The following is a 22,088-nucleotide window of genomic DNA, read 5'->3' on the forward strand; positions in this document are numbered from 1 at the left end:
CCTCGCACTCAGTCTTAGGAACAGTGGCATCCAGACTTGCTATTTCCAATGTCACACACACACACACACACACACACACACACACACACACACACACATACACGGATGGACCCCAGAGCTTTATACATGTTGAACAAACATCTACCATGAGCTACACCCCATTCCTTCCACCTATTTGTGGAGAAAGTAGTCTATGTTCCCCCCCTCCCCCATCCCCAGGAGGCCCGGCCGTTAGGACGATGTTACTTTATCCTCTCTTGTGTCCCCCTTAAAATCAATCAGAAAAGTCTATTGCTGGTATTTTTTATTATTTGTGCCCCAGATATTTCAGTGAACTCTAGAATGACTCAAGAGACGAAGTTCTGAAAAAAAGACTGCAAACCAAGTACGCAGCTCAAATGCCACATTTCAGCTGTGGGGTACTCACACAAGCCTGAGTGGCAAACGTTGGCTTGAACCCATCATGTGCTAGAAAAATCTACCATTTAACACAGTGCTTACAAACAAAGGAAACATGCAGAAATGAGCGGGTGCTTTGTTTGCCTTTTTTGTTGTTGGTTGGTTGGTTAGTTGGTTAGGCTATTTGTTGGTTTGTTTCCTTGTTTGAATTTTTATCTGAAACTTGTTCAAACTAATTCTGGCTGAAGGCCAAAACACAACAGCAACAGTCTAAAATGAAAATTTCAGAATTCCAGGGATAACATGCATGTGCATTTGTGTGTATGTGTGTGTATGTGTGTGTATGTGTGTGTATGTGTGTGTATGTGTACATGTGTATGTGTGTATGTATACATGTGTATATGTGTATGCCTCTGTGTGTCTACATGTATATGTGTGTATGTGTGTGTGTGGTCTATATATGCCTATGCGTCTTTTCAGCATAGGTTCACATAAAGAAATGTACAAGTTCATGTGGTAGCCAGGGACAACCTTGAGTATCATTTCTCAGAATCCATGTACTCTGTTTTTGAGACCAAGTCTCTCACCGGCCTATAACTTGGTAGCATAGGCTAGACAGGTTGGCCTGGAGCCATAGGCATCTACCTGTGTCTGCTTCCCTAGTGCTGGGGTTATAGGAAGGCACCAATAACACACAGTCTATTATCTTTCCAAGGGAATTCTGAGGATCAAACTCGGAACAGTGTCCTCATACTTGCAGAGAAGATTATTCCCAGCTGCAATTTCTCCCTAGCCTGAGTGATAATATTTTTAGGGAAAACAAATTTAGTACCATAGATTTGTGTGTAAGAAAGGTTCTGCATTCCTATGAAGAACTGAAAGATGGAGGAGAAGCAGGTAAGCTAGAATGCTTGAGGATCTTTCCTGCCTTCAGAGGAGATCACAGCCAGGAGGGAGCTTGGGAAGACCATCCCAGGGAGGATAGAGCCTCCTTCATCTGCCAGTGCCTAGAACGTGGCATTGAGAGGGGATGTGAACTCAATGGAGGAACAGGAAGGACTAATGAGCAAGTGCTGCCGCGGGTGCAGGCAAGAACAGTGTCCCTACCTGTGCCCTCACGGAGTCCAGATTCCCTGTTTGTGAATAATGTGAGGGAAGAGGTCTGAACGGAAGCCAAGACTGCTTTATTCCCAGTGTAGACTTCACTTCTCACATTAGAAAGCTGTCCATTGTTAATGGGTTATCACATGTTGGCGTCTCTTTATATTAAACAGCAAGAACAGCAAACTTAAACAAACTCTAGTGCTCTGTGAGGCTCAGTCAAACTTACCTAGCCACACATTAGACTCCTAACGAGAGGGCACAGGCAGCCTCTTAGAAACTCCACTCCAATCCGACAGCTAACAGAGGGTCTTACACAGCAGGTCTAAGCGGCTGAGTCACCAGTCAGGAAGCAATCCACACTTCCCCCTCCCAGGTTTGTTCCCTTTGCCTCCAGATGTCTCCACACACAAAAGAACTCTAAAGTCCAACCTTGATCTCATGTTGGAAATGAGAAGACGAGAATGTTAAAGAAGACAGTGCACACAGTCATGTGGGTGGTGTTTAGACAAATAAATAGCTATATAACAATTTGATTCAAATTTTCCCACCACCCTAACAGACAGACACACTCCCACACACAGACACACCTCTTAACCACAGACACACTAAATTTTGGAGAGAAGTCAAATGAATGTGTGTGCACATATTTAGAAAGGACCTGACCATTTGTGTTTCCTCATGCAGCACAAGTAGGTACCTCATGTGTCACGTTATTTACTGGCAGGATTACCATAAGCCACTTTAACTTTATGAACTGGCCTCAATCGGGTATGCTTCATGGGATGGAAAATGTCCTATTGATGCTCTTTCCACATTAATAATACACATATAACTAACAGGCAAGGGTGTTATAAAGGCATCTTTAAAACTGTATGACCCAGCTTGACCCGAGCCTGATCAATGGAACGTCTGGATCAAGTTGCGACTTGCAGAAAACACAGAGGAGTCTCAAACTGGAAGGCAGAGGAGCATCGTCAGCTCTACCTGAGGTGTGCAAAGGTAAAATTTAGAAAACTCTACAGGTCCCGGCATCTAGCAACACATTACTTCCCAAAGTATTGCAAGGGAAAGGAGAGCATTGTTGATTACAGGAGATATGAGGACATTTCCCATTATTTTTAAATGCATGGGATTAAAATGGCAGTGCAGGGATATGTGCTCAGGTGATAAAAGGAAATATACGAAATAATGATTCTTCAAGCCTTGGGCCTCCAAGCCCCTTGAGCAGCATGAGTCAGATGTGAGTACTCTACTCACCATCCTAGGCAGGGGTCACCAGAATGTCAACCTCCTTTAAACCATGCATTTGTTTTGTATGGCTTTCTCCAGCTGTGTTTTATTGTACACTGAAAGGTTTAAATTATGACCCGATGTTGCTCCCTAGGGACACACTAAAGCTGAAAACTCCAATACACATGTAGCCATTTAACTTTAAATTTTAATGAATTAAAATTAAATAATAAAAAATTCAGTTCCTCGTTTCAAGGGTTTACTAGCCAGATGGTAACTGTGGCTAGGACATCATAATCACACGCGATGGGGGTTTTCCTGGTGGCACAAAATACTACAAGGTGGTCACTGGTCATCTAAGCAAAGGGGGCTTTCTGATTGCCAGAGATCCAGGGATTCCTAGGTCATCTCTGCCAGCAAGTGCAGGCAATTCCTAGTGGTTGGTAGCTTGTGTTCCTATTAATCCTTGCTTACAAAGAGGATTCCGGCCGATGACAAGCAATATAAACTCACAGTGACATCCACCCAGCAACCACATGGACAACAAGCTGACCTCACCGAGAGTACCATTACCCTAGTGCAGCCAACAGTGAGGTGAGGACAAAGAACAAGTCTGAATCGACAAGGGAATCATCTTGCTCCTGCCCAGATGGACCTCACCCATACAACACGGAAGGCAAACTGCAGCCTCCAAGACTAGGAGAAAAACTGACAAAGAGAAAGTCTAGAAGAAAATCAAAATGTGGGATTGGAAATGGCACCCTAGAACATAAGACAGATAGATAGTTGTGGAAATTTTGAGAAAAATCCAAGGAAGGTTTATTACTTAGTGACATGGTTGTGCTGCCATTAATTTCCCGGTTTTGATCATTGTATTACAGCTATGTCAGTATTGACAATGGGAGAAGGACCAGGAGATATAGAAACTCCCTGCCTTCTTTATAAAAAAAACAGTGCGTGTATGCACATGTGTGCGTGCGTGTGTGTGTGTGTGTGTGTGTGTGTGTGTGTGTGTGTGTGTACATGTGCCCAGTGGCACACATGTGAAAGTGTCAGAAGACAGTCAGTGAAAGTCAGTCCTTTTTGTTCTTCCAGGTAGATGCTGGAGATCAAACTCAGGTTCTAAGACTTTGAAGCAAGCACCTTTATATCCACTGAGCCATCTTGCCAACCCAAGGGCTAAGTTTTAATGCAACTTAGAAATAAATCTAACACATGGCAAACATTTTTTCCTGAGGAATATTTACAAAATTTTTAGTGTTGTACTCAGCTTTGGCCAGAAAATAAATATTGGGAAATGGGGTGAATAAACATTGTTGTTTCATTTATCATTGGATCTGCCACTTTGTTTATTTTGTGTGGTTATTAGCTGAGAACAGGGTTCTGAGATCAGAACTTCAAATCTACAACATAGAAACTATAGGAAACGAAGGCTTAACTCTTCATCTGGCTTGAACTGTTGTCTAGAAATAACTTCCATTCTAAGAGAGGAGCAACTTGGAATACCACGAGCAAAGCAACCAAATATAAATGCTGCAGTCTGTATCAGCCTGTGAGTCTTTCTTGGAGAATGACTAAAAATACCTGCATCCAAAAATTAAGAGAACAAAAACAATTAATCAATTAATTAATTAATTAATTAAAATGCAAAATCAGTTCTGATGGAAGATCAAGGCAAGGTCAAGGCATGCTAAGAAATAAAGGTATATAATTCCAAAGAGAGTATTTTTCTTGACTCTCAATATAATACAAATTCAAAGGTCTCAGTATTTTTAATGAGTTTTTAAAAATAGGTCTTTATATAGTTGCCAGACTGTTTATCTATAAACTATCGGTTAAACATACCACCTTAATTTACTTGGAATTCTTAGAGTTAAATGGAAGCTGTGATTCTGTTCCTAGAAGGAACTGCTATTTTCCAAAGAAAGCTAGAGGAACCTGGGGCCTGCTCTGCAACATCCCTCCGGCTGCTGGATGTGGTATAGATGATGCTGGGTGGGTACCCATACTCACAAGCAGCATTGTTCCTGACTCACATTTATATCCACGGAGTGCAATACAGAAACCCATGAGCTGCCCGGAGGTAGGAGGACAACACCGTGGCTACAAGGAAAGGCGGGGTGCAAAGACTGAACACTAAAGTGTCCACCCTATGTGCCTAGGCTCACAGAAAGCTACTTATCTTACAGAGCCAACATCACAGCTGCAAGCTCAAGCACCTGGGCTAGAATCCATGGACATTTTCTTGTTGTTGCTGCTTTGGTTTGTTCTGATAGAATGTCTCATGTATTCACAAAGTCTATTCTGGCCTCTAAATCACTATGTAGCCAAACACGGCCTTGAGCCTGCTATTGTTTTGCTTTTGTCCTCCAGGTATTGGGATTATAGAAGTGCACCACCATAAATGGTGCATGGGGGTAGAGGAACCAAACCCAGGGTTTTGTGCATGGGGTACTCAAGAAATTAAGCCATATCTCTAGCCCTACACTCCTTTCTTGATCTAAATTCTGTAAATTTGGCTCTCCCTGACCCCATGACTTCCAGAATGGCCAAAGAAGTTAGCAGTCAAGTTCTACAATGCACATCGGTACAAATAGCTAACCTATACCACACAGCATGATTTCATTGACTTTGACTCTATCCTAACTTGAGCAATATGAAAATTCCCATGGTTCATAAAAGAACCATCCAATTATTTCATAGTGAAAAAAAGTTTAATCCATCTGATATGAATACACTTAGGGGGTAAAAAGCACATGTCTTTAATCCTAGCACTCAGGAGGTAGAGGCAAGTAGATTAATCTGAGCTCAAGATCAGCCTGGTCCACACAGCAAGCACCAGGCCAGCCTGGGCTACACAGTGACACCCTATGGGGATGGGGTAGAGCTGAAAGTCTAAGAGAAAGTCACCACATGGCTGCAGAACAGTGCAACAAAATTTAATATAACTTGGCAATAAAAAAAAGAGACAGCTGGAAAATGCATAAAAAGCCAAAGTTAATGATGCATTTCCTGATAGTGAGATAAAACTGAGGCCATCAAACAACTCTCCCCAATAGTCAAGTCTGCCAAAAGCATTTTATGCATAAAGGAGGCAATCAAAATTAGTATCATAAAGACGTTATTCTTCCAGAGTCTACTTAATGTGTGTCTATATGTGGTACATGCTCATGTGTGTGCATACCCACTCATGCATGCACATGTGAAAACAGAGTTGGCCACCTGTCTTCCTCCAACGCCCTTCATCTTTGTTGGTTATGTTGTGTCTTTGTTTGAAGCAGCATCTTCAAACAAAGATGCTGCTTCAGCTAGATTGTCAGGCTGGCCAAGGAGACCCTGGGATCTGCATGGCTTCACCACTCAGCACCAAGGCTGCAGGCAGGAGCACCACACCAGCTTTTACAGGAGAGGGAGAGGGAGAGGGACAGGAACAGGGTGAAGAAGAGTGAGAGGGAGGGGAAGAGGGAGAGGGAGGGGGAGGGGAAGGAGAGGAGAGGAGAGGAGAGGAGAAGAGAAGAGAAGAGAAGAGAAGAGAAGAGAAGAGAAGAGAAGAGAAGAGAAGAGAAACCAAAGCATTCATAAAAGCATTAGCAACGTCTCAGGTCTCCTTATCGTATTAAAAGCAAAGCTGAGCAAAAGGCTCAGAGCTTTGGCATTACTGCGGTGCAGCCTTGCATTGAATTCATTTAGTTCACCAAGCTGAGTGCTCAGCACATCAACTGCCCCTGCCCCAGTCCAGGAATTACTCTTCAGAAGTGGTGACTTTGCACGTTAAACTGCACACCTGGACATCAGACAGCTCTGTTGTCCTTCCCCAGACTAATGGGTATGGGGCCCTGACTACACAATTAAGCAAACTAAGAATGGAACTCATACCTGTCAGCTTTAGGCACAAATCTTTAATTTGGTTCGGAAAAAGTAAATAAATTAAATAAGTTAGACATGCTTCTAAAGCTGTTTATAACTACTAACCATCCAATGTTTTAAAAATCATATATATGTAGCATAGAGAAATTAAATAATATGAGATCCACACTTTAAAACTGAAACCAAATATATTGTCAACTAAATTGTCACATGGATACCACCAGTGGAAAACTGGAGGGACAGAGAGCACATTTAGAGACCGAACTCAGCACATGGAAAACTAGATTCACTCCAAAGGCAAGTTTAGGATTATTACTAGACAATGACTCCCAACATGGTGGAATGCTAAATATGCACTGTGGAACAGTAACGGTTGTAACAACTGAATTAAGAGGTACTTGAATTTATAAGACAGAACAGGAAGCACTTTAAGGTCTTCTATATATAGTTAGAAATCAATATTTACATTGTTTTTAATGGTAAAATCCCCTTCTTCTAGTTCAAGACATTCTGTCTATGGGCCATGTTTGGTGGCAGCTATAGAGTTATGTGAATACACATACTGGAACCTCGAATAATAACATCAAATATGAAAAAGAATTTAAGCTGAGTTCTGGTATTCAACTTCATGGTAAACGGTTTGGTATGGCTTGTGCCAGGGATGAGACCCAGGACCCACATTTGCCAGGCAAGTACTCCACCTCTAAGGCAGATGCCCGGCTGCAGAGGTAAGTCTGGATGTGAACTAAGCAAAGCCTCCATGAGTGCGATCCAAGCTTTCTCCAGGCCCTGACACTTTGGTGTCTATTGCCATAAACAGCACCACAAATCATACTTCACTTAAAAACCTGAAGGAAACCCAAACACAGCAAGACCAGCAAACGGGATAGGCTACGGTCTGTGTGGCTCCAGCTGCGAAGAAAACACTGCCCTGGAAACCCACACTGTCACTCAATCTGCCTGGTTTCAAGTCCCAGCTCCACCACTCCCTGCTGGCACGACGGAGCGTGAGCTGTTTAACTTTTCTCTGCTCCAGCGTCCCTGCTGCTGGGCAGGGGTGGCATTGCCAGCCAGCTCTCCACAGGAAGAGCACAATAGCCACACATTGTAAGCACACATGAGCTCAGGAGTAGTGTTGTGCAAACTGCCATTTCTCCCTTGGGAGCTCAGATAAAAGTCCAGGTGAAAACCCATCTTATATTTCAACCTGGAGCCCCAGAGCTTAGTGGTATCTCTTACAAAGTTCTCTGGAATGCTGAAAATGCATTAGACTGTAAGTAATAAAGCAATAGCAATGATAATGGACAGGGAACTACATCTAAATGAACAGCTAGTTTCTAAAGTAACACTGCCTGTTTTAAATATGTAAATGTCTAATTATATTTTCCCTCCCATATCTAGTATAACTTACTGTATCATAGCCAGACCTAATTTCCATGAACCAAGAGCCCTAGCCTTCTAAAGTGACTCTGTAACCAGTCTCCCAGGCTTCCTTAGAGAAAGCCAGCAATGGTGTGAAGGTAGCAGCAATGGCCTTTCCTACTTCGATACAATGTATCTTTCATAAGAAGCTACAATGCCTAATCTCCCCCACTATAACATTTTCCTGAAAGAAGAACAAGACACAGTAATAACAAAAGGAAGACACATGCGGAAACAATGTATCCTTGCAAAAGAGCCACTGTGTATCAGCAGGCACCAATAGCCCCAGAAACAGTTCTTCAGTCTGCTCTAGGACTTGGTGGTTGAGACTGGTAACATCTTAAATAATACAGCTTCCAGTCCTGGTCTGTTTTTCTGTTAGAACACAAAAGTTATACTTACCTACCGTGCTTCCTGCTACTATTTCCTAACCTTAGAATGTCTGCCCCATCATCCCAAAGAAAGGAAATTCTGCACACCCTCTAAGCCCAAATCTAAAGCCATCAGCTAGTAAGTACAAAAAATATGTGCTGCCTTCCCACATGCTTCCACAATTAATTCATCCAGACTAGAATATTATACACATACTAGATACAAAGTTAGGATGCAATGCTCATGGAAGGCTTCTTGGGCTCCATGCTAAGTTCCTGGTACAAGCTTATTGCGCTGGATGATACGGATGCAAAAGATCCATGCATCTAAAGTTCATAAATAAAGAGTATATTGGTTCTTGATCCTTCAACACCTTCACAATCAAGTGCGGCCAATGAGTGACAAAAACATCAATAAATGGGGACTTGTGAGAAGCAGCAAAGCCTATAGCTTAATAGTACAGCATATAGACCTGGGTTTGAGTCCCAGCTCGACCGCAAACTGTAAACGTATATCAAAACCTTCTCTGACATATCTGTAATAAAGGCAGTTGTTGAGACCAACTAACATTCCAATTAATTTTTAAAAAGTACATGGAACAGTGCCTAATGTTAAAAACATTACATGGGGGGGGGTGGTTGTCACTGTACATCAAGCACAAAAAAATGCCCCTCTGTGGACCATGGGCAGTAAGTACTACAGAAGAGTGATGAGATACATCAGAAGTGTCATGGTTGGGGCTGAGGATGCAACTCGGTGGTCAAACATTTGCATATATATCACACTGAAAAAAAGGAGTTTGCTCAAGTCTGACCTAAACGGATCTATGATGCCTTCATGCCCCATATTCACATCATTAGTGATTTCTTAATTCCTTATTAAAGTTGCCCAGACAAGACAGATGGGCTTTGCATTTCTTCCAATACCAAAAATAGAAATGTGTAGATATGGGATGCAGGGAGACAGCGAGGGAAGACGGCATGAAAGATGGACTGTCCTTACACTGATCTTACTTTGTGGACTTGCTCCTAAATAATTCCAGCTCTGTGCTGACAATTAATCAAGTCATTACCCCTCTGTTCCATTCTTCACAGGAACCTATTTCCACAAGTCATTTTCCCCCTTTGTATAATTTAATAAGAAGGGGTTTTTTTTTATTTCATTTTAGTAATTTCAACTCATTGTAACTGTTAAGACTGTGTGACCACCCGGTACTTATGGCTTAACTTCACGTCTCCCATGAGTTTCACAGTTTGGTGGAAAACAAGAGTTAAAATGAAGGGTTTACTGTGGAAAGTCTGAGAAGGAAGAGGACCGCAAAGACTGAGCGAGTCTCATCCCGGAGAGGTGGCTCCGTGTTTCCCTTAATGGTGTCATTCTTTCCTTGCCTACAAATCCAAGCTTCACAAGCACCAAAAAGAAATGGTTTCCAGGTGGCTGGGAGGAGTGTTTCTTCAGAATGATTACAATCTGAACCCAGGTCCCTGCTCCAGGCTGGAGACGTTCTCAACTCTCTCCTTCTGCACAGGAGATTCTAAGGTGCCTTTAGAATAAAATCACCTAAAATGGGAAAGCCTTGACAGTGAACAGCACCTAACAATGTTAGCTTTTTTCCTTCTTTCTGTTTGAATAAAGCCTTTAAAGCTGTTGCAATTCAATTACAGACATTTTATATCACCATTCTCATCCTCCCTTTCTCACCTTGAGACTTAAAAAGCCTTTCAAATTTAGGAAGTTTAAAAATAACGGGATCAATGTGGTTGGGCATGACAATGTGGGCTCATCCATTAGCGATCTCAGAGTAAAACAGGACATTGATGTGACGGGGCCAAACGTGCCCTGAAGAGCAGCTTCCGTTTTTCAGCCTGGATTCCCACACCTTGCCTTCCTAATACAGCCTATTAGATGCCCTTGTTTTATTTGTGGCGGTAAGATTTATTTCTGGTGTCTGCATATTTCTCATAAGAGAGAAGGAATGTATGTTTCACTCCCGCTGTGCTAACTTATTAGGGTCAACCCTGCACACAACTCTTTAGAGATGCAAACTGAATTTTTCTGCTCTCTGTTTTGCATAGCTGCCGAGTCCTCTGAAGGATGACATACCTTTAGATAAGAAGCTAGCTTTAAAAATAAGTAAGTAAATAAATAAATAAATAAATACATAAATAAGAACACTCAGCCAAAAGTTGCTGTCTTTCTGGTTGTGAGCATTTGAATAATAACTTCTCTAATATTCATATAATCACACACCCAACAAAGATTTACACAGTGTCTGTAAAGTAGCAGGCACTATCCTGACCACTGGAGACACTCACAGAAAGTCTCAATTCTGCACTCTGTCAGCAGAGGAAGAGTGAGGCAGAGAGATGTAGTGACAAGTGCCCATGATGAGCACAAATATCCAGAAGGGCTGGTAGCTTGGGACAGGCCTAAGCTACACTGCAGCTAAAGCTTAAAGTCACAGATGTCACCTGGACAACTGCAGCTTAGGATGGCAGAGGACCAGAGGACGGAGCATTCCAATATTCGGGAGGGCAACATCAACCGGAAAGTCTGAGGAGGCAGGGGAAGAACTGGGGACACTGCGGCGGAGCCTTTGGACAGGCTGCTGAGGTCTGAACCACACCCAGTCAGGGCAGCTCAAAAATCAGTGCTGTTTTGAAATCAGTCTGACTCTGCAAAGGAAAGATGCACAACCCAAGGGCTGCTGTGTCTGAAGACACACAGAGAGTATCTGGGAGGGTGGAATCACCCTTGCAGAGTGTGATGAAATCAAGAAACCATAAAATGAAAGGAAAGGAGCCTGGTTGTCAAACTCCTCTGCAAAAGTAAACATCTGTTAGGTCCCTGCTGCCTGTGAAGCACTCTACACGCACAGCTCTGGCTTCTGGTGGGGGATAAAGTGTGTTAATAAAACAACAGAGCATTCTCACTCCCCGAGTAAAAAAAGCCACTCAGCCATTAGTCAGAAATCTCTTAAGAGGGGGCATACAGCAGGAATATCTGATACCAGTCCCAGCCAGGCACCCTACTTATAACAAACAGTATATATCTTTACTGGGTGGGGAGGAGGTAGCTGAGAAGAGCCTGGGGCTGCACTTGCCCTCCCCCACCCCTCACTCCCCATCCCTGCAACTTTTAAGTGCTGGCAATTGCAAGTACTATGGCCTTTGGCATTGACTTTGTACACTGTTACAAACTCTCCAGAGTTCCAAGTTAACACCAAGAGTGTGCATCTACAGGGGGCTAAGGAAATGCCTCAGTAGGTAAAATGTTTGCCACACAACCATGAAGACCTGAGTTCAAATCCCCTGAGCCCATGTTAGAAAGCCTAAAGCAGTATGGTGCATATATGTAATCCTAATGCTCCTACAGAGAGATAGAAGGTAGAGACAGGAGAGTCTCCAGTAGTTCATGTGCCCTGACACAGCACTGTGGAAGAAAGCAGACTCTGTCTCAAGAAGGTGAGAAACAAGGACCACCTTCTGAGTGCATCCTCCTTTCTCCACATGCATGCTTCTGTGTGTGCACAGCTCCATTCACAAACTGATGTGTATACACAGATGCATATGCACAAAAAGTTTTTATTTAAGAGTTAGGTTATAGTTATCACCCGGGAGTGAGGAACTGGTCAGGAAGGGGATGTCCAAGGGTAGGTCTCTGCTTCATAGACGGGTGATTACAGAGTGTGAAGCCCATGGACAACGGGAGCTCACTCTAAGTTTTAGGGGTTGAGTTTTCATGCTTACCTATAAGATGTGCATCCTTCAAACCTTGTGCTGGGATTACAGTTTGGTGGTCTTAGGTTTAATTCCAAGCACCACAAAACAAACAAATAAACAAAGAGAGGCAGATTCCAGAGCTTGAAAAGAACAAATATTCCATTCAAGTTGGCCAGACTCACAACTGTGCTCAGCTTGGCCCTCAGCCCTTGTCTATCTCCTGGCACCTGGTCCCTACAGTACTTGGCAGATGAGGACAACTGGACATCCCTTTCCTACAAGGCTGCCAACACAATCCCCACCACCCCATTTCTGTTTAAAGGTCAGTCGCAGCCTGGGCAAATAGCTAAGCTGGTAGAGAGCTTGCCTAGTAAGTATTTAAACCCCAGCACATAAACAGAGTACAGTGTACACGCCTGTGATGCCAGCACCTCACAGAGACAAGAAGATCAGAAATTTGAGGTCATCCTCAACTACATTGCATGTTTAAGGCCAGCCTGGTCTATATGAGACACTGTCTCAAAAAAAAAGGGGGGGGGGGTCAGCCTCCATTAAATGAATCTCTCTCTAGCAGAAGAAAAGCTGATTTTTATTACTGAAAAGCTGAAGCTTCAATGGGGTCACAAGTAAACTCTGGGATAAGATAGGCATGTCCCTAGCTCAGGATCCTCAAGATTCGTAACTCTTTGCAGTAGAAAAATGCAGATTGATTCCCACTGTGCTCTGAGAACCCAGGGTTGACCCTGCAGGGTCATGGACTCCTATAGTTACAGGCAGAGCGGACTCCCAACAGCCTGGGCTGAAAGCTCATTTAAATATGAGATACTAAACAAAAGAAAGAGAGAACAGGCAAAGAAAAGGAGGAAATTTTCAGAAGCCCACTAGGCACTTCAAATACGCAGGTCACATGTTTTTTTGGTTTTGTTTCTTAGTTTTTTTTGGGGGGGGGTGTTTTTTTTGTTTTGTTTTTCAGAGACTGCTTCCACTGCTGTAATTAGAGACTGGCAAGGCTGTTACTAACTCTGAGCAGGAAAAAAAATGACTTGACTCAGTCCGGTTTCCAGTAGTGAAAGTAGCAGTTAGCCCCAGAGGACCCAGGCTCTGTTAGAGCAGCACCAAGGACCACTGTGTCCTAGACACGTGATTTTGGAAGCAGCAGACACACCTGGAGACAGACCTCCTCGTCCAACACACCCAGACTTAGTGCCACCAATGCCTAGGCCACACATGTCCACTTCCCCTTCTCTTCCTTTCTCAAAAGAAAAGAAAAATGTGAGGACTATCTGCTGATGTTAAGGGGATGAAAAGAAGCCCTGGAGTCACCAAGTAAACAATACAGGAAGGTAGTCAGCAAAAATTCAAAGGGCAGCTCCAATGAGAGCCTCACAGCCAACCTTTAAAGAGCTACAGAAAGACAATGTTGTCTTGATCTCCGAAGATCTTAAGGAAGCTATTTCATGGCTTCGGGACCCACTGTGAAGGTTTTTGTTCCCCCCCTAGTATTTATGGCTCTTGGCTTAACCTCCATTCAGACAGTAGACTCTCATGTTAGGTCCTCCAGGTTATCAGGTTTGGTGATATCACTGTATACCCACAATGCAATATAAATAAGAACGGCACAACATCCACTTTGGGAGAGTGCAAAAACAAACACTCCTCTGGAAGTTTCCCTGACTCCATTTATGTTGAATCTTGGGCCAAGGAAATAAACTTAAGTGTTCCACATGGCAATAGAATTCTTTCCTGGTGACAGAGATTCAACTTTTAGGGCTGAAATTCACTTATTAATTTAGTATCATAATTCTTATCATTCACCATGCAAAATTATGACAAAGCTATATCACTTGTGACATGGATATGTGACTCTTATTTAAAACATATGTAAAGAAAGAAGAGGAGGATGGGGGGAGGCAGAGAAGAGAGGGAGGAAGGGCAGGAAAGGAGTGGGAGGAGGAGAGGAGGAGTAGGGTATACTTGCTACAACTATTTAACCTATTGACCAAATCAATAAACTGCTTCTGTAGCTAGAAAATATTGCCATCAAGTAAGAAAAACCTAATGTGCCAAGAATATAATAAGCTCCAGGGCTAGGCACTGTAGCATATGCCTCAGCACTCAGGAGGAGGAAGCAGAAAGATCACTGAGAGTTCAAGGCCAACCTTGGCTTACATGGTGAGACCCTTTCTCAAAACAATTTTTCCCCCAAACTCAGGCTGCTATTTGGAAGAAAGAGTTGTCCAGTGGTGTGGATAATAATGAGTTAGTCCCTGAATAGGACTAACTTTCTAATAAACAGAACCGAAGGAGAGAAAACAAGGACATTAAGATGAAATGTATTCCAGGATGGTCAGGTGCTCAGAGAAACACTGAATTTAAGGAGGCATTAAAAGCAAGGCAGGCGGCATAAGTACCATAGGGAGTAAAAGCACTGCCCTAGGCAGAACATCTTTCTTAATTAAGTTACCACAATAAGATACAATATGGCCATGAGAAGTCAAGCACAGATGATACACACTAAACAAGATGTAGCAGCAGATAGCACTTCTAAATACCATCATCCTTGAAAAGGTTACTGTGAATTAAAGTGTGTACTTGCACTAGGGGGATTCATTACTTAAAGCAATCAAAAGGTAAATTCTTTAAAACCAAGAACTGGGTATAATGTATTCTTCTCTAATTAGTGTGGTTTGTAAATCCATTTACCCATGTATTCTTGTAAATCTAGTAAAGAAATTCACAGAAGAAATCCAAATGTCTACTGCACATGGGGAGGGGCTTTGACCTCACTAATAGCCCAGGAGACAGAAGTTAAAAGTAAGGTCCTCTTTCCCTCTGACATTAGCAAAAGATAAAGCTGATTTCTATAGCAACCTCTCTATCCAGAGAGTGAAGGGAAAGGCAAGCACAATTTACATTCATAGTGAACTGTACGTTGGAGCCCTTGTGGACAGCAACTCTACTGTTCCCATTAAAATTTAAAATGCACACCTCCACACTTCTAGGTATCCATTCTTGAAACACCTACACTGGTTCCCAGAGATGCTCTCTATAGTGTTTCTGGGTGAACTTAGCAGCAACGGACATCCCTAGTGGAGAAGAAAAGGATGAATAACCACTGCGTAGAATCAGACAGAGCTGAGGCTGGCTCAGACAGCTACTTAGCATACACTGAGGGAAAACAATATGCCCTGCACAGATAACATAAGAGTTCCATCTCTTGCATCTAAGTATGTACAAACAGAGACTAAATGGATGTTTTTAAAAGACATTATCCCTGGCGGGGGGGGGGGGGTGGCAAAAAGAGAAAGGGGTATACTATCTCACTTTTTAAACATTTTATGAGTATATTTTTTAAAAAGAAATCATATAAAAGAAAGTTATGAAGGTAGGGGGCTATTAATCCAAGAATCCACAGGAAGCTCAGCAGATACTGTAGGGGAATCTCACAGAAATGGTGACCTTGAGCCATGTGACTTTATCAACAATACCTGCTCTGACCAATGAGCTGGCAGAGACCCAATGACTCTAAATCATTTTCATGGGGGAAAAAAGGTAGAATTTTAAAACAACGGATCAACTTTCTCCAGGACAAGTTGAGGAAATTCAGTAACTATTTTTCTTGTAAGTTTCCATAGTCACTGACTCAAACTGAAGCCAAAATCAAAACAGTAACAGACTTAAATCTCATTTGCATCTTTGAACTACCTAAAATCATATTCAAACCTAGACCCAAACCTAACCTATAAAATTCAGACCCAGAACTTTGAGAACCAAATTCTTTCTTTCATCTAGTATAAAAGCTAATACAACATGCTTTCCTCTTTGTTTAAAATCAATATCCATTCATTTCCAAATGGAGCTCTCAAAACGACTCATTCAATCAGAGTTTTAAGCGCACCATGGAATTAAGAAAGGTACAGTATTAATGATCATTATACTATAAAATGTCCCCTCTCTAATACGTGAATTAGAAACAAGGTCACCAGATTGGAAGTTTACAAAAAGTTAATCAACTTAATAATACACCCTCACTTGTAAAATAGAAAAGCACACATAGTGTCTCTAATGCACTTAATAAGAGACGATCTTGGGACGATATTTTTTCCAGGCTAGAATGTACTTTCCACTTGCCCTAATAATAAACCTATGCCCAGATGGGAAATATAGCTCGAACTAAATAAACATGCTATAGATGATGAGCAGCAGGCCAGCTAGGGAACTTGAAATGCCTTCGAAAGCTATGAAGAAGTTATTTATCTAACTCAACAGATAAGACAGAGGGTATAAAAAGTTAGTTGGGTATTTGATGGCCGCATAGTAATGGTGGCTGTGGTGAGCACAATACGATTGTAGTTGAAGGAGGGAAACCAGTGGAGCCTGCTTGCATGATGTGTATACTCAAGCTGGAGGAAAGGCACACTGCACGGTGACACTAGAGAGGTCAGTCACCCTCATAGCAATGATGTAATGCCAAAGTGTGCATACTTTGTTCCTGGTGACAATGGGTGATCTGCACAACTTTCTTGAAATTATATACAGCCTAAAACTAATTGCCTCGAGTATTTAATTTTTAGGGAAGGGAAGTGGGGAGAGTTAAGGAAAGAAAAGGAAAAAATGCCACATGAATACAAAGCAATTCCTTTTTTTTTTTTTTTTCTAAACACCCACACAAAGACAGCAGTTTCTGACAGGAATGTTCTCAGCAAAAAAAAAAAAAAAAAAAAAAAAAAATTAAAATTACAGGAAGGCTTTTGCTTTTTTTTCAATGAAAAAAAAAGGGCAGTTCTATGTCCAGATTACTAGGCAATACTATGTTGGTTTTTTTTTTTTTTTTTCTTAGAAGGTACATACTAACATCACTTGTGTTTTGAAAATATTACTAAGTAACATGTCTTTCAGATCACACAGAAGACTTGAGCAGAAGCACAGTTCCCGTGTGCGGTGCTCGCTTCTGGATGGACTTAGAAATGAAGCCCACCGAGGCAGCTTACCTTGGCACTGGAAGCCTTGTTTCCCAAACCCCCTGGAAAACAGAAAAAAAAAGAAATATCTTAGCCTCCTTCCCACTGGGACCACATTGTAGCAAGTTACTTGAACAAGTATTCTACAGGGTCTAGCAGTCTATACGTGAAACTGAAGAGCTCCATAAGAAAATACACCCCTGAGTATTTAACTAGAAGACTGTATGCATTCATCTTTTTAAAATAACCAAGTAAATCTGTCTATAAAGGACCACTGAACTGTTACCAAGAGGCTGCCTATCTAGTCTTTTCTGCTTTGTGATTGGTATTTAAAATTCAAAACAAAAACATGACTTCAAACTTCAAAATTGTTGGCTACAATACTCGGGTAACACAAAGGAGCTTATGGTTTTAAAATTGGAGATGGTGGGGGAGGCTTCCTTTTTAGTTTTGAAAACAAAGTAACTTTTTTCTCCCTAAAGACAATCAAAAAGTAGCTTGATAGAAGTTTGTTTCAAATAGTATGTGTCTAAGAACTGTCAAACAGTCCCACTGTTTACATTTCATCTTGGCTGAAGGAGTCGGATTTGATGAAACATCTCTGCTATAGCTTGTACTCGAGATGATCCGTGGTCTAATTTTCACTGAGAACCAATGGCGTTCAAAGTCTATCCTGAGACTATTCTGCTCTTGCAAATCATTTTAGAGAAATGGCTCTGTGAGCACAGAGCCCTGACGTGGATATTTGACTACAAACACTGCTCCAACAGAACGAACTGCATCAAAATGTTCTCAGAGGTGCTCATAATCTCCTGCTCTGCACAGCATTTTAAACTTACAAAGCACCCTACATTCCTTTATAATTATCTTGATGCCCTATTCCCCAAAAATCTAAGTTCAAATATTTAGCTTTAAAATACAAGTGCTTAAATATTGAAATTAAACTGTAAACCAAAGACTCATAGAAGACATATGAAGGGAAACAGAAATTTAAACCACTGCAAGATGATCTTGGTGGGGGGATTCCCAAACCACCCAACTGGCTGCTTTCAGATTAAATGGAGCACTTGTGCTTGTGTGGGACTGGTCAGAGTGGGAGGGAAAGGGAACCTTTCCCTTCACATCATAGTGAACCTGGTACCTTGAGTACCTTCATCAGTAGGCCCGGGACTGATCCGTGATAGTGGTAAAAATGTAGTAAGTCCTTTCTCTAACTACTTCCTGTACAAGTAATTATCACTCTGTCTCCTTCAAAGAGAATCTCGAGGTTAACATGGGAGGCTGCAAACCAGGCTGCAAACCGACAAATGCAATATCCTCCCTTTACCCTGATGCTAAAGGCTCATCTTAAGTAGCCTTATCTATGGTCACCCACTCCTTGAGCTCGATTGTTTCAGATGCTAACAACACTATGGAGACTGTAAAGTGGCTGTGTTGCCCACCGAGGTACACTTCTGAATGATTTCTTAAAAGGAAGGAAAAAAATCAGGCATCTTATTGGCACCCTGATGGTGGGGTTCCCCCCCCCCTTTAACTCTCTTCTCTGGGTGGCACGGATTCAGCGCCATCCATCCTATAGCCACTAGGATACCCCAATATGTATAAGGCTAGCCCGCTGACTGCTGTGTCTAGGTGCACTTCACCCAGTGCAGCTCCCCACCCAGGAGAGAGCTAAGGAGCCCCAGCCATGGCTCTTGCTTATAAGGAACTTTTTACTCCAAAATACGTGGGGAAGAATCGGAAAAAAAACAGACACTTGATGTTCAAAGTCGTGGGAGGGGGTCTGGGAGTTTCCTTAATTCCAGATTTCTAAGCATTGGGATTTGGAGATGGGGGGATACTAACATTTTGAAAATCTGATAAAAGCTGCAATTCTCCCCCCCTCCCCAGAAAGATGTAAATCTGCATAAACACAATTTTACCTAATTTTGAAGGCTCCACAGAGATAGATCCCTGAACCCCTCCTTCTATCAAGCCCCTCAGTTACCAAGGTTGGGCGTTCAGTGGAAATCACCTGAGTGCTGACACCTTTAGCCATTACAGTATTTTTCTTAAATAAGCCCTCTGTCCTCATCAACTGGGTTACAGGTCTAATCTCCTGTTGACAGGGTCTATTTTAAATGACTCCCTCTGCCCTCTGCCATTTGCCTGCTGGGTTAGCCCTCCTCCCCCACTGCAAGCTTTCAACAGTTTGCTGCCTTCCATCTCTCCCTCCCACCCCCCTCCCCGGGCTCACCCAGAAAAGTCAAAGTCTCCGTGCCCAGTAGAAACAGCCTACAGTAGGCAGGGACCCAAGGTTCCAGTGGAGTCCCAGCCCGACGCAAGGCACAAACACTCCCCGGAACGCGCCCAGCCTGGCTCGCCAGCAACTTGGAGCGGCTCGCAGCAGCTCCCCGCTACTCCGGGGCGTGTTTCTTGCGCGTCCCGGGGCCACTCTGCCACCAGCATTCTCTCTTCCCGGTCCCTTAGCTCCCACCGGGCTGCACTGGCCGCTCCGCTTGGCGACGGGAAAGACTCGTGCGCCCCAGGAGAGGCGAGGGGACCTTCCCCCTCATCCGAGTCACCCCGCGCCGAGCCAAGAGTCCCTTCAGGGCAGGGCATGCGTGGCAGCGCCGGGCCACTTCCCAGGGAGTGTCCCGCGTGGGTGCGCGCCTGTCACTCCTGGCGAGAGTTCGGACTCCGGCCGGGCACTCTTAAGTTCTCGGAGGAGTCCTGGCCATGAGAGTGAGGACGCGCCAGGGCTCAGAGACGTCCCCGAGCCCAAGTCCCCGGGACAAGGAGATCTGAGACCCGAGCAAAGGTGGCTCCCGGGTCGCCGGGGCTGCCGCGCGCACCTACCAGATGAAGTCGGTGCAGTGGCTGCAGAAGGTGGGTTGCTTGAAGAAGCGGGCGATGAATTTGTGGTCTTTCACCTCATGCACGTTCTTCTGCCTCAGCGCCCCTTTGCGGGCGAAGCGGTTGGCCACGTCCTGAGACGCCGTGGAGTCGTTGGCCGGGTAAACGTCAGCCATGGTCCCCCCCAACCACCTCTTGCCTCCGCCGGGGAGCAGCAGCCGGGGAGGGCCGGGGTGGGCGGGGGCGGCGGCCGAGGTGGCGGTGCTGAGGTGCGGTGGTGGCGGCGGTGGCCGAGGAGAGCCTGGCGGGCGCTGCGCTGCTCAGAGCTGGGAGCTGAGCCGCTCTCTCTAGCTCTCTCTGGCTCTCTCTGGCTCTCAGGCTTGCTGGCTGGCCCCACGCTCACTGACAGCCCGGCGCCTGGCGCTCGCGCTTCCTACTCGCGGCAGCAAGAGGCGGCCTGGAGCGGCGCCGCCCACTGCGCATGCCCGGAGAGCTAGCGTGTGTATGTGTGCACGCGCGCGCGCGAGCTGGGGAAGGAACGCGCGGGACGGGGACGCGCGCGGGGCGAACATAGGGCCTCTGTGTTGCGCTGCACAGAGCTGGACACGCGAACTGGGGGTGGGGTGGGGGCCCGTCAGCCTGGCCAACAGCCGAGGGCGGCGGTCCGGGAGAGGCCCTGGAGATGCCCAGCCCAGGAAGAAGCCAGGAGGGGCGGGTCCTTCTCCTCCACCGCCCGCTTCTTTTCCTCCCTTTTCCTCCGCTTCCTCCTCCCTCTTTTTTCTCCTCCTCTCCTTCCGCTTGTCGTGCCGGGCCTCCTCCTCTCCCTACCTTTCTCCACCCACTCATGCTTCCCTTCTCTTGATTTCCTCTTTCTGGGATGGAAGTTGTGCCCCGGAGAAACCGGGCACAGGGCACTTCTCCCTCCCCGATGCCACCCTTCTTAGCAGGTACAGAGGTAGCTTCTTGTGTAGCTACCTGGACCCACCGGCATTTCGGGGTTTGTTGGCTTTTCATCAGCCTCTTACCCATTTAACCTTTCACCTGACCAAAATGCCATTCTAGTCGTTTATGCCACTAAAATGCCCAAACCCTAACCCTCGCTCAGTTCAGAGTCGGTAAAAGGAAGCGGTTTTGAATAACTGATCGCGGGCCCTCTTACCTACCTTCGGTCTTTGACCTGCAGTTCACCTGCTTATTATATAGTTTTGTATGATAGTCGTAATCACCCTCTAAGATGCGAGAGTGCTTGCCCTGGTTTGTGATGTTATTCATTGACGATCGGAGCTGTGGTGCCGATGATGATCGGGCTCTCTTGATTTTACATGTCCAGAGAACTTTAATTTAGAAATCATTTTGCATCTAAGCTAATTGCTGAGATATTGGCAGGTGTAGAGCTCAGCCAGAACATTTGTAAATTACCAAGTGAAATTGTTTGTGAAGGAGTCATTGGAATGGATATGTATGCGAAGGGCGCACTTGGGGTTGGGCCGCCAGAGTGCCTGCTGGATATTTATATTGGGTCTGCCTGGAAGATTCTAAACCTGGGGCAGAAGCAACCATCTCCCAGCAAGAAGTTCATTATCCTAATCTGCCTAGGGTGGTCTCAAACTCGAAATAATACTCCTGTTGCAGCCTCTGAGTGTTGGAATTACAGGGATCATCCCCATCAGTTTTGTTTATTGTTGAGTACAAATCTACCAAGACAACGTGCACACTTTTACTTGGACATGGTAGCACCAGCAAGTGATCCCAAGAAGATCGGGAATTTAAGATCACAAGTAAAGATTTCAAAAGGGAAAAAAAATGTCTGAGATACTAGCTCGCAGCATATCCCATAAACCAGGAAGGACTATTCTTTTTCAAGATGGCCTAATCATGACTCTTGATGAAAAGATAGCTTTTACATTTAAACAAGTGTAGACTACTGATTGGCCATCAGTTGAATAGGCTCTTCACTGACCTATTTACAATCTGGTGAGCAAGTGTCTTAGGGTTACTATTGCTGTGATGAAACACCGTGACCAAAGGCAACTTGGACAGGAAATGGATCATTTGGCTTACATACCCTGAATCACAGTTCACTGAGAGAAGCCAAGCTAGGAGAGAACCTGAGGGTAGGAGCTGGTGCAGAGGCCAGGAAAGATTGCTGCTTACTGGTTTGTTCGACCAGGATCAC

At 44.1% G+C, this 22,088-nt stretch overlaps 1 protein-coding gene across 2 annotated transcripts in view; it reads right to left on the reverse strand.

The window, feature by feature from the left end:
- PRKCA (protein kinase C alpha) overlaps positions 1–20,299 on the reverse strand; it is a 386,490-nt gene extending 366,191 nt beyond the window's left edge. For both annotated transcript variants that reach the window (XM_080924536.1, XM_080924535.1), the window contains exons 1-2: positions 19,916–20,299; positions 17,108–17,139 (exon numbers count right to left, since the gene is read on the reverse strand). In XM_080924536.1, the coding sequence (XP_080780662.1) occupies positions 17,108–17,139; positions 19,916–20,088 (205 nt within the window). In that variant the 5' untranslated portion in view covers positions 20,089–20,299. The remainder of the gene's footprint in view (positions 1–17,107; positions 17,140–19,915) is intronic.
- Positions 20,300–22,088: the final 1,789 nt, after the last annotated feature.

This window comes from Micromys minutus, assembly GCF_963924665.1.
Source record: "Micromys minutus genome assembly, chromosome: 10".
Taxonomy (NCBI): Eukaryota; Metazoa; Chordata; class Mammalia; order Rodentia; family Muridae; genus Micromys; species Micromys minutus.